This window comes from Physella acuta, unplaced genomic scaffold, assembly GCF_028476545.2.
Source record: "Physella acuta isolate Inbredline_101_S28 unplaced genomic scaffold, ASM2847654v3 ptg002078l, whole genome shotgun sequence".
NCBI lineage: Eukaryota > Metazoa > Mollusca > Gastropoda > Physidae > Physella > Physella acuta.
The window spans coordinates 83,309-96,358 of record NW_026733580.1 but is presented as its reverse complement, the minus strand read 5'-3'; the positions used below and the strand labels follow the sequence as shown (position 1 = coordinate 96,358).

The following is a 13,050-nucleotide window of genomic DNA, read 5'->3' as shown; positions in this document are numbered from 1 at the left end:
TTTTACATTAAAATATGAAATTATGTTGAAAAACGAAGTTTGAAAGCGTCAACGATACGACCAAATACAAAAATAAATCTCTTGGTAATTATTTCTTTATCGTAAAAATTGATACTTCTGTTCATAGCTTAATAGGTAACTAACACTCTCTGTTTCATTACTAATTGCTAAAACCTTGCTGCAGCAACCATTTGTATTTAGCTTAATCTGAGGGGGAGGAGGAGGAGGGGGGTGAAGAAATGTAAGGCAGAAACTTAATTAATTTTAGAAGGCTTGTGGTGTAGGATAAAATGTGACTACTGTGTATGTAGGAAGGAAAAAAAAAAACGCCGTATATAATAGGCCATCTATTGTGGACGCTGCATTCTGAAACAAAACGCGATAGAAATATACAACACAATATCAACTTTTCATTCACGGTTACGTTTCTTCGCATTAAGATAAAATATAGCACCCATCTATTCCTTTGTAATTCTTCTTGTAAAAACAAAACCAGCAATTACAGGGCAACAACGTGTGGTGCCGGTGCGGCACTGCTTAAAGAACCTGTGACGTTTTGCACCGCGAAACATGCAGGTAATGAGATGCTGGCATAACGAGACGCCAATCAAAGCTAAAAATATCATGGGGTCAGGCAGGGCTTGTAACTCTAGCCTCATCCTGTTGTTGGCGACATGCTGGCGAGAGTTGTTGCCGCTAACGTGTTGAAAGCGCTTGTTTTGGACCACGCACAGAATGTATATAGACGTTTAGATGTTACACATGCACACACATATTCATATATATATATATATATATATATATATATATATATATATATATATATATATATGGGGTGACTAGGTAAATTCGCACCTTTTTGGATGAGATGTCTAAAAAAAGAAATGAGCAAATGCTAATGTAGATAGTTTAGGGAACGGATGCCCATGAACTTGTTGAACTGCTGATCAGTAGGGTTTGAACAAACTTATACTGTAAAATTTGAACAAAAGCAACACGTCAACAAATATCACAATAAGTCGGCGAGGACTAGAATAAGTGGCAGAGTTGTACGAGAGCGGGAGAGAGTGGGATCATGAGTTCTGCCACCAGGTTCATTACTACACCTGTCTTAGTGCGTCAAGCACTTGGGTCGTGTCACCTTTGACCTCAGCCCGGCATATACAAGAACCACCGGTTCTCTCCTAGTATACTGGGCTGCAAAAAGCAAAAGTTCCCTTTTCAAATATGATGGGTCTATGGGGCAAATGAAATAGAGTTCACTTGTTACCGTGACCTCGACTTATGAAGGGATATTATATATATATATATATATATATATATATATATATATATATATATATATATATATATATATATATATATATATATATATATATATATATATATATATAAACAAAGTGAGATAGGTACCAATCAGAGATGGGCCGACTCAGTGAAGTTCTATTGAATTGAACCCGGACTGAACTCGAGACTCTCGGGTTGGCAATGTAGCGCTCTACCTCTAAGCCAAGCCGTCCCTTGCTATGGTGTGTGTGCGTGTGTGTGTGTGTGTGTGTTGCCTTATTTAGACATTGATAAATAAGAGAGACTGGGCTCTAAGCACGGGCATCAATTTTATCAATTGATTATTAGCAAAAACTATAAAAACATTATCATAACATTTTTTAAAAATTTAACTAATGGGTTCGGGTTTAATTTATGTTTGTCGGTCTATCTACTGTTATGTAGAATAGCGTCAGAAAATTAAGATCTCTTCTTCGCCTATTTGGTTGATTCGTGACTTTGTAAAGGGACTTGATGTGAGCATAGACCGGACTCTACAATAGCACCTGTTTCACATAGAGCGTAGCCCGTCTCTACAATAGCACCTGTTTCACATAGAGCGTAGACCGGCCACTACAATAGCACCAGTTTCACATAGAGCGTAGTCCGTCTCTACAACAGCACCTGTTTCACATAGAGCGTAGAGACTGGCCTCTACATAGCACCTGTTTCACATAGAGCGTAGATCGGCCTCTACAATAGCACCTAAATCACATAGAGCGTAGACCGGCCACTACAATAGCACCAGTTTCACATAGAGCGTAGTCCGTCTCTACAACAGCACCTGTTTCACATAGAGCGTAGAGACTGGCCTCTACATAGCACCTAAATCACATAGAGCGTAGACTGGCCTCTACATAGCACCTAAATCACATAGAGCGTAGACCGGCCACTACAATAGCACCAGTTTCACATAGAGCGTAGTCCGTCTCTACAACAGCACCTGTTTCACATAGAGCGTAGAGACTGGCCTCTACATAGCACCTAAATCACATAGAGCGTAGACTGGCCTCTACATAGCACCTAAATCACATAGAGCGTAGACCGGCAACTACAATAGCACCAGTTTCACATAGAGCGTAGTCCGTCTCTACAACAGCACCTGTTTCACATAGAGCGTAGAGACTGGCCTCTACATAGCACCTAAATCACATAGAGCGTAGACCGGCCACTACAATAGCACCAGTTTCACATAGAGCATAGACCAGCCTCTACAATAGCACCTGTTTCATATAGAGCGTAGATCGGCCTCTGACATAGCACCTGTTTCACATAGAGCGTAGACCGGCCTAACAATAGCACCAGTTTCACATAGAGCGTAGCCCGTCTCTACAATAGCACCTGTTTCACATAGAGCGTAGCCCGTTTCTACAATAGCACCTGTTTCACATAGAGCGTAGCCCGGCCTAACAATAGCACCTGTTTCACATAGAGCGTAGACCGGCCTAACAATAGAACCTGTTTCACATAGAGCGTAGCCCGTTTCTACAATAGCACATGTTTCACATAGAGCGTAGAGACTGGCCTCTACAATAGCACCTGTTTCACATAGAGCATAGACCAGCCTCTACACAAGCACCTGTTTCACATAGAGCGTAGCCCGCCTCTACAATAGCACCTGTTTCACATAGAGCGTAGCCCGCCTCTACAATAGCACCTGTTTCACATAGAGCGTAGCCCGCCTCTACAATAGCACCTGTTTCACATAGAGCGTAGCCCGCCTCTACAACAACACCTGTTTCACATAGAGCGTAGCCCGCCTCTACAATGCCCCTGTTTCACCCAGATCTCTACAAACCGAATTCTACCGCGCATACCTGTATCACTTAGTCCACTGTGCCTACTTGCCACCAATATACATAATCAGGTAAACAAACAAAAACGTCAATGTAAATTTGCGTCACAGAAATATATTTTATTTATCTAGCTTAAAATAAATCATCGTTGGGTTATTCCTGTGGGTTATTTACAACAAGGTCATGATTAGATTTGGGACGAGCAGTGAATTTTGGTTTGACTTCTGTCTATTGCGTGTTGAGTTTTGGATTTGTCTGTAGTTTTCGACTGAGCGCCAGAACTCCCATTTAGCCAGCTGTTGAAAAATGTACCGGAGGATATTTTCTAAGTGATGCTTGTTGTTTTTTTCCCGACAACACACGTAAATGTGAGCGGTACTTGAATATATATTTTTAGCGAGGGGCTTACCTAGAACGTTAAAATAAGCGAAACATAATATCAATTACCCTTTAGAGAAACTTGGTTTTATAATGCTAACTCTGTAGTATCTTAGTTATTTCTTAAGTGCGAATATTACATTTGTGTCAAAAAAAATATTTACGGATTCTTAAACTAAGTAAGTAGCATAGTCTTTATGTTCTGATACTCTGTGGGAAGGTGGAGTAGAGTTCACCGGTTTCTGTGAGCTCGGCTTTAAGCGGGATAGTGTGGTCAGCACAATTCCTGCACTTTTTTAACGATAGTCAGATACCCATCAGAGCTGGGTTAATTTTGGGGTGTCCTGCGGGATCCATACCCGAAAACTTTCAAGTTAGCTGTTGAACGCTCTTCGATTCGACCACAAAGTTCAAGTCTATTACATTCCGCTTTTTTATATATATATATATATATATATATATATATATATATATATATATATATATATATATATATATATATATATATATATATATATATATATATATATATATATATATATATATATATATATATATATATATATATATATATATATATATATATATATTGGTGGGGGGTGGGTCGACATTGTCTGGAAGTGAATCTGACGCATACAGATCCGGGTTCGAAACAACGGGCAGATGACGCTCGATAGCTTGGGACAGTAAACCATAAAGGAGAGAAAAATCCGCAGAAAAAAAAAAACCCTTAGTGGAGCCCCTTATCCAATATGATTACCACCTCTGGTTTTCGACCGGAAGTTCTTGCAACACAACTGGCTCCAAATTGTATAGGTAATGCCTTTCCCTTGGGCTATTTGTGCACACAATTCACAGGAAGAAGAAAAAACAACGCAAAATGCAACCGACTTAAATTTTGAAATTTTTGTACGAACTGGCTGAACTGCTTACAAAATCTTTAAAAAAAATTGACGATTCTGGAAATGTAAAAAACCCAAATCCCACCGAATGATCCAGGAAATTGTAATTAAAAACCCGGGTGTTGTCTGTAAGATGTAATTAATTTTTTGTGCCGTGTCTAATGGCTGGTTTATTTAATTAGATTTAACACGTATCTGAGGCGGGTAGGCTGAATGAAAACGTATCTTTAAACTAGGAAGGGGAGAATGAGAGAAATGTCTGGCTTTGAAAAACAAATATTTTACCTTTGTTAAAATTAATGAGAGTAAGGAAAAATTGTGTCAACAGTTGGTTCAGACCCTGGTACATAATAATATAATGTACACATAAAGGTTATGTAAGGGATGGCGTGGTCCAATGGTAGAGCACTGGAACAATGAACTCTACTTCACCTGCCCCCATGGGCCGTACGATTTGAAAGGGTACATTACTTACTTACCTTGGGGTTAAGTGGGAGTGAATATCTTGTTACATTCTACTAGCTGCTAAACCTGACATCCAACATAAAACATATAAAACAGAATTGTCTAAATCTGAATGATCAATTTCTTCATTTTTTTCTCAAACTCTTGTCTTGTTCTGTGTTCGGCATTTTCTTGGTTGTTCTACTTTGACGTTGCCAAATATTATAGGACTACATGAACTTTGCATGACAGATAGGGGCGCAATTTAGCATCGTTTAAACTTCTTCATTATTTCCTGTTCGTGCCCAAGACACATGGGGCAGGTGAAGTAGAGTTAATATGTTTCAATAACCCCGGCATGCAAGCGGATAATGTGGTCAGCACTATGCCCAGCCGTCTGTTTGCCTAATCTAAGTCAGGTACCCATTAGAGCTGGGTGAACTCAAGAAAGTCCCAGTCGCAGATCCGAACCGACATCAATACTAGAGCCACACTCTGTTTCACCAGACCACGACCAATTTCACAAATTTGTATGCAATTCATATTGTTTAAAATTTATGTATGATTAAGATTAAATTAGCAAGAGAGAAAATAAATGAAAAATAGATCTAGTTGTAGTAAAATGTTATTAGCACCGATATTTAACAAAGAAAGCGTGCTGTGATCTTGAAATCTTATACTTTGCATCGACGATCTATTTTGTATCACAACATAAGGGAAGAAGTGACATTATTCAAATGTTGTTTTAGAATATTTTCTTTTATTTTAAGTACTCCTACTTTTGTGTTACGCCGTACATTTTTGTTCAAATTCTGTTGTGATGCTCCTGAATTTAAAAAAAAAAAAAACAAAAAAAAAAAAAAAAAACGGGTAAACTATCGTATCTAAAGTGACTAGGGTGAAAACGAAATTAGCTGATAAAAAGGGAAACAACTCCAAAATTGTATTCGCTGATATCGTAATTCATAGATGAAGTCAGAGTTACCTCCTTCAACAGTCTTACATTGATCGCTAATGGAGTAAAAGGAGTGTAGAAGTGGGTTTCCCTATTGCTAGACCCGGCTTCCGCTCATCAGGTCTGAGATTAGCTAGACGGTGTAAACATTTACCTCCACTAGACAGACAAACCCACTCCCGACGCTCGCATCTGTTTACAGGGGGAGGGGGGGGGGCTCTCGGTTCTTGGAACGTGTTTTCATTTTTTTTTCGTCGAAGCTCATCCGTCTGATGTTAACGGGTGAAGGGGTGGGAGACACAAACACCAGACGGAGGGGGGGGGGGGGATGTTGGGCACGGCTGTTTGATAATTACTGTTGCATCGCTTAGATCTCGTGCAGGTACCTGTCATGTTGGCATACAACATCTTTCATCCACGGTCATGGCTAAGCCCATGGTGAAGGTAGGGTGAATTGGGGGTGAGGGGAGAGAGGACTTAGGGGGTGGTACAAAGTCTTGTACAACATCTTTCATCCACGGTCATGGCTAAGCCCATGGTGAAGGTAGGGTGAATTGGGGTGAGGGGAGAGAGGGCTTAGGGGGTGGTACAAAGTCTTGTTTTTTTTTTAAGTAGAACAGACGGTTTTATACATCTACACTTACCTGTAAACTTGACAATTCAAAGAGCAATCTTTGTCTAGAGATTATAGTCAGTAATTAACCAAGAATGAAAACAGGCAGAATTTTGATTGTTCAGTTCAAAAATATTTTTAAGGAAAATAATTCAAATTGTTCGAATATATTATTTTAACCCATATTTATAAATTAGTAGTACAAATGGCAGATTATTTATTAGGAACATCAATTTTGTGTTAAAAATAAATGTAGAAAATCAAAATAAGTTTTCGTATTACTATTGTAATAAGTGGTAAATAAACTCACTGAACCTAAATCCCCTTAACAAAAATCATGCAGAAAACCCATATATGGAAAAAGGATAATTAGAGCTGAACAAACATCAGTTGATTGTAAAGTAATTTAAATATATATATGTTTGGTTGATTTGATTTGATAATATAAAATAAGAAATAATAAAATGTGTACTGTGACATTTGTGACTCTGCTCTCTATGTTTTTTTTAAGGTTCGAAAAGACTTAAAAATAATTTGTGCAGCATAAATGACAAGACAGTGTTCACTGCTTGTTAAGTTAAAAATATTTAGTCGGATGTTAACAAAGAAGATTTGATTGAAATCTGTGATAGCCTACACTAAGTCTGATTTTAGAGACAGATTTTACTCACATACTAAACAGTTAATGAAATAACGTGTTCATGTTTTTATCTTGACGTGCTCTTTGTAAATGCGACTCAAACATTTTGCTGATCAAATTTTCTCTTATTATGCAGAGCTCACAGAGTATACCTGCTCTTCTAGATAAGAGATAGGTCGGTTCATTCTGTTTAAATATATTTAAAGAAGATTAATTTCTTCAACAGTGTTTTTTATTCGTATCTTTCCAATTTCGAATTTTAAGAAAGCATTAAAAAATAAACCGGTAGTGATCTCCCCTAAACTTTCTCGAATATTCTTATATAAAACAACAGGGGATGGTAACTGGGGATATAGTTATGATTTTTAATCCATTTTAAATACTTAAACTTTTAAAAATAGAATAGAATCTCATAAAAAAAACATTGCGCACCAAGCAAACGCCGAATAAAAACGCGTATAATAGTGCGCAATATTATTAGTACTTTAAAAATTTACATTTGTTTTTTGAGAAATCGGAAGTAGCGTAAATTACTACTTCCAGTCAACGGAAATTACTCAAATTTAACAGAAGGTAGAGAATTAGATCTTTTACTTACATGTGAAATTTCATTTATCTATCTGAAATAGTACTCAAGTTATAGGCTTTTGAAAAATTCAAAGTAGGAAAAGTACCACTTCCGGTTATCGGAAATCGCTCAAAAGTTGATACGGATCTACGATTTTGATAAAATACTTATATATGAAATTTCATCAACCTAGCTGTAACGGTACTCAAGTTATCGTGTTTACACACGGACAGACAGACACACAGACACACACACACACAGACATACGGACAAGATTGCAAAATTATGTTTTTCCGTATCAGTGAGGTGTAAAACGTCGAGATTTGTAAAAATCTCGATTTTTTTTTTTTTTGCACGATTACAATACTTTCTCTATACTACGTATATACGAGAAAGTAAAAAACACAGTTAAAAAACTGTTTTGCTTTGCACACACTAACATATTGTTCCGTTCACAATATTTATTTTAATTGCCCATGGAAAACGTTTAATTTACAAAAACTAACATAAAGAGTACTTTCATACACAATTATTTTAATGGCGTCTGGTATAATGTTTAATTCACACTAATTAATCAAATGGTTTGTTCATACACAACAATTATTTTAAAAGCATATGTAAGAAGTTATATGTCGCCCTATTTAACATACTGATTTGTTTCATATACAACAATTATTGTTTTTTTAAATGATTTTTTTATACACAACACATATTTTAATGGCATATGAATAAAGTTTGATTTACAACAATTAGCATACTGATTAGTTTCAAAGACAACAATTATTTTAAAAGCATATCTAAGAAGTTATATGTCGCACTAATTAAGATACTGATTTGTTTCATTTACAACAATTATTGTTTTTTTTAATGATTTTTTTATACACAACACATATTTTAATGGCATATGAAAAAAGTAATACGTCACACTAATTAACATAATGATTTTTTATAAACAACACATATTTTAATGGCATATGAATAAAGTTTGATTCACACTCATTACCATAATGATTAGTATCATACACAACAATGATTTTAATGGCGCATGAAAAAAGTATTATGTCACACTGAATGACCTAATGATTTGTTTAATGCACAACAACTGTTTTAATGGCATATGAAAAAGTAATACGTCACACTAATTAACATAATGAATTGTTTAATGCACAACAACTGTTTTAATGGCATATGAAAAAGTAATACGTCACACTAATTAACATAATGATTTGTTTAATTTTAATGGCATATGGAAAAGTTTACTCACACTAATTGACATAATGATTTGTTTAATTTTAATGGCATATGGAAAAGTTTACTCACACTAATTAACATAATGATTTGTTTAATTTTAATGGCATATGGAAAAGTTTACTCACACTAATTAACATAATGATTTGTTTAATTTTAATGGCATATGGAAAAGTTTACTCACACTAATTAACATAATGATTTGTTTAATTTTAATGGCATATGGAAAAGTTTACTCACACTAATTAACATAATGATTTGTTTAATTTTAATGGCATGTGGAAAAGTTTACTCACACTAATTAACATAATGATTTGTTTAATTTTAATGGCATATGGAAAAGTTTACTCACACTAATTAACATAATGATTTGTTTAATTTTAATGGCATATGGAAAAGTTTACTCACACTAATTAACATAATGATTTGTTTAATTTTAATGGCATATGGAAAAGTTTACTCACACTAATTAACATAATGATTTGTTTAATTTTAATGGCATGTGGAAAAGTTTACTCACACTAATTAACATAATGATTTGTTTAATTTTAATGGCATATGGAAAAGTTTACTCACACTAATTAACATAATGATTTGTTTAATTTTAATGGCATGTGGAAAAGTTTACTCACACTAATTAACATAATGATTTGTTTCATCTACTCACAGATCCGGATGCTCCGGGCCCACAGACCTACAATGTTAAGGAAATGTATCAGCCGATTAGCAAATCCATCGCTGGTAGAGCCATGCATAAATTAGGTGAGTACTGTAATGTGAGGCCTTGATTCTTTACGCTAGGCAGTGATTCTTTGAAACTATCGGGGGTCGGAAATTTCAAGTGGAAAAAGAGAGATACCCAGAGGCGTAGCGAGGGGGGGCGGGGGTGCGGAGCGCACCGGGTGATACCATTTAGGTGGGTGACACAAAAAGGCAAAAAATAGCAAAATATATAGAGAAAAACTTGAGGAAGGGGGGGGGGGTGCAAATCGAAAACTTGAGCGGGGGGGTGCAAATCGAAAGTTTGAGGGGGGGGGGGGGGCTGAACATCGAAAACTTGAGCGGGGGGTGCAAATCGAAAGTTTGAGGCGGGGGGGGGGGGCAAATTGAAAACTTGAGGGGGATGAAAATCGAAAGTTTGAGGGGGGGGGGGGGTGCAAATCGAATATTTGAAAGTTTGTCCCCGGGAAGGGTTGCTACGCCTCTGGGGGGTGACACCATTAAGTGCTGCACCGGGTGACACCCGACCTCGCTAAGCCACTGGAGATACCTTAACGAAACTGACGCCAGGCAATGCAACTATTCTTTAGAGCGGCCTTATTTGGCAATGGAACTAGTAGCCTTTGACCTATCTTTGGTGTGCCTGGATTATGAAGGGGGGAGGGGGGGCTTCGTCTTTGTAACCAAATATGTCCGTATCAGGTCACAAGTGACAGCTATTAACGCGGGTGTATGCTAGTATAGATGAACATAATTTGTCGAATTGTTTATACCCTAGTTCAAATACACCAATGTGAGTGATGGTCTCACTTATAGAATGGTGTTGGGCTTATCTTTGTTCAGACCATTGTGATAATTACACGACATTGCCTCTGCAAGATTATTTATATATAAGCTCACTGTCTCCGTGATCGCATCAATAAGTAATCAACTCCTTTATTTCGTCACCTTTTTCACTCTTCAGTGTCTAAGGGGTCGTCCATAAATGACGTCACACTCGTAGGGGGTAGGGGAGTCCGTAATTTTGTGACGGTGTGTGATGAGGGGGAGGGGGGGGGGGTTCAGATGGTGCGACGTCACACTTTTGCATTATAAAAAAAAGCATATGTTAGTAAACGAATTTTAGACGTTATTTCGCATTTTAGAAAATAGCTGTAATAGGAATTGATTAAAATACTCTATTTTGACAGAGCTCAGACAAGATTTTGGAAAATATCGATGTTTAAAAAAAAATTCAACTGCAATTTTGAGGGGGGTTGTAGGCTGAGGTGTGACGTCATTTTAGGGGGGGGTCTGACTTTTTGTGACGATGTGTGACGTAGGGGAGGGGGGGGGAGGTAAAAATAGTCCAAAAAAAGCGTGACGACATTTATTGATGACCCCCTAAGACGGTAACGAGTCCACCCAACTCTGATGGGTACCTAATTATGGTTAGGAAAAGTAAAGGCGGCTGGGCATACTACCTCTTCATATGCCGAGGTCACAGTGAACAAGTGAACTCTACTTCACTTGCCCCATTGACCGTCAGGTTTGAAAGGGAAACTTTACTTTTAAGTCGGTAACGAAATTCCCCCCTTTCTTTCTGCCTTTGACTAGCTTTCTCAGTCGTCTCTTGGTCATAACGAGATTGTTTTTGGTCAACTTCCCTTTTATTTTTCACCACCTGTTGTCCATAGAAGGGATGCCTCTACTTCTTGAGGTATCCTTGACTCTCAGAACAAAGCCAACTCATCTTCGTTTTTTCCATTGATCTGATTCCTATTCCATCTCTCAGTACGTTATCTTAGGGATATCATTAACTTTTATGTGTGTGTGACCAATGTATACAAAGAATTTGTTTTTAAATTCGTTATGGAATGCTTAAACATTTTTATAGTTCTTTTCTTACATACTTGCGTATTTAAGAAAAACGCTATAAAAATGTATCATTCCATAACGAAAATCTAAAAGAATTCTTAATTTTAATTTTTCATTTTTTTTTATTCGTTATGGAATGCTTAAACATTTTTATAGTTCTTTAGCAATGTAAACAGAAAGTGTTGTTCCGAACCTACCACTCCTCACGGCACCGAATCGCACCCATGAAAGCTTTATTTTTGTAGAGCTGATTGGCAGAATCGGTTACACGTCTGACTTGATGCATGGAAGGCGAGGCGATTCGGTGCCGTGAGGAGTGGTAGGTTCGGAACCCGTCGGGTCTGTATGTTCTGTCTTAACTTGGACTATATTCTGTACCTTTGTCTACCCTTGGCGTTGAAATAACACTTTCTGTTTACATTGCTATTTCAGTCACAACGCCTGCTTCCACCCCTCACCATGTTTACACTATACCCATTTAAGGAAGCTACTATTTGTGTGTATCGTCGTCCCTATACTTGTGTCGCCTGTGTGGTCGAATAATGGTCCTTGTTGTGTTTGAGGCTAACGGTCAGTCCCATTCGCGGTTCAAAGGTCACGCCAGCCCGCGTCTTTCGTGCATAGGTTGTGATTGTGCTCTGCCATGAAAGCTTTATTTTTGTAGAGCTGATTGGCAGAATCGGTTACACGTCTGACTTGATGCATGGAAGGCGAGGCGATTCGGTGCCGTGAGGAGTGGTAGGTTCGGAACCCGTCGGGTCTGTCTGTTCTGTCTTAACTTGGACTATATTCTGTACCTTTGTCTACCCTTGGCGTTGAAATAACACTTTCTGTTTACATTGCTATTTCAGTCACAACGCCTGCTTCCACCCCTCACCATAGTTCTTTTCTTACACAGTTGCGTATTTTTTTAAAAAAAAAAAGCTATAAAAATGTATCATTCCATAACGAAAATCAAAAAGAATTCTTTATAATTTAAATTTTTAATATAAAAAATAAATAAATTGTTTACAGCACTGAATGACGGTCCGGGTCCCGCCTATAACCCACGTGTCAACGCCCTTTGCTGTGAGCACTCCATGGGGCCGTCAGTGAGCAGTCGACACACGCCCGCCAAATACCTCGGCATGAAGAACAACGCCGTTATTCCCAATCCTCCAAAAGGGTTCCCTGCGGCACCTCTATTAGGATGAGCCGTTCCCCCGGCTATGCTGTTAAAGGGATATGCGGGTTCTATCGGAAGTTCTTAGAACAATGAGCGAGGTTAAACGCTAATTTTTAAAATACCAGCTTACGAGATAATATTTCAGTGAAATATTGCAATTTTTTTTGTTTTGGCAATTCAATATTTTTTAAAGTTTTACTTATAAAAAATATACAGATAAGTGGATTTTATATACATCACATAGTTTATAATGTTTTGTTTATTCATATACATAGGTGAATAAAGAATGATTTTAAAATACAAGGCTTTAATTGTTTTTTTACTTGATTTAGCGTTGTGTAATGTTGGCATCTTTCGTTGGTGTTTTGACTGCTAATATCGGGATCGCTCTTTTAATGAAATTCACTGCCTGAAGCAACACGAAGAACAGAAGCGGAT

At 37.4% G+C, this 13,050-nt stretch overlaps 1 protein-coding gene across 1 annotated transcript in view; it reads left to right on the top strand.

Moving 5' to 3' along the window:
* The window catches only part of LOC131932051 (uncharacterized), a 44,618-nt gene extending 31,978 nt beyond the window's left edge, over positions 1-12,640 (top strand). Inside the window, exon 14 of the mRNA XM_059288915.1 lies at positions 12,462-12,640. Within this exon, the coding sequence (XP_059144898.1) occupies positions 12,462-12,640 (179 nt within the window). The remainder of the gene's footprint in view (positions 1-12,461) is intronic.
* Positions 12,641-13,050: the final 410 nt, after the last annotated feature.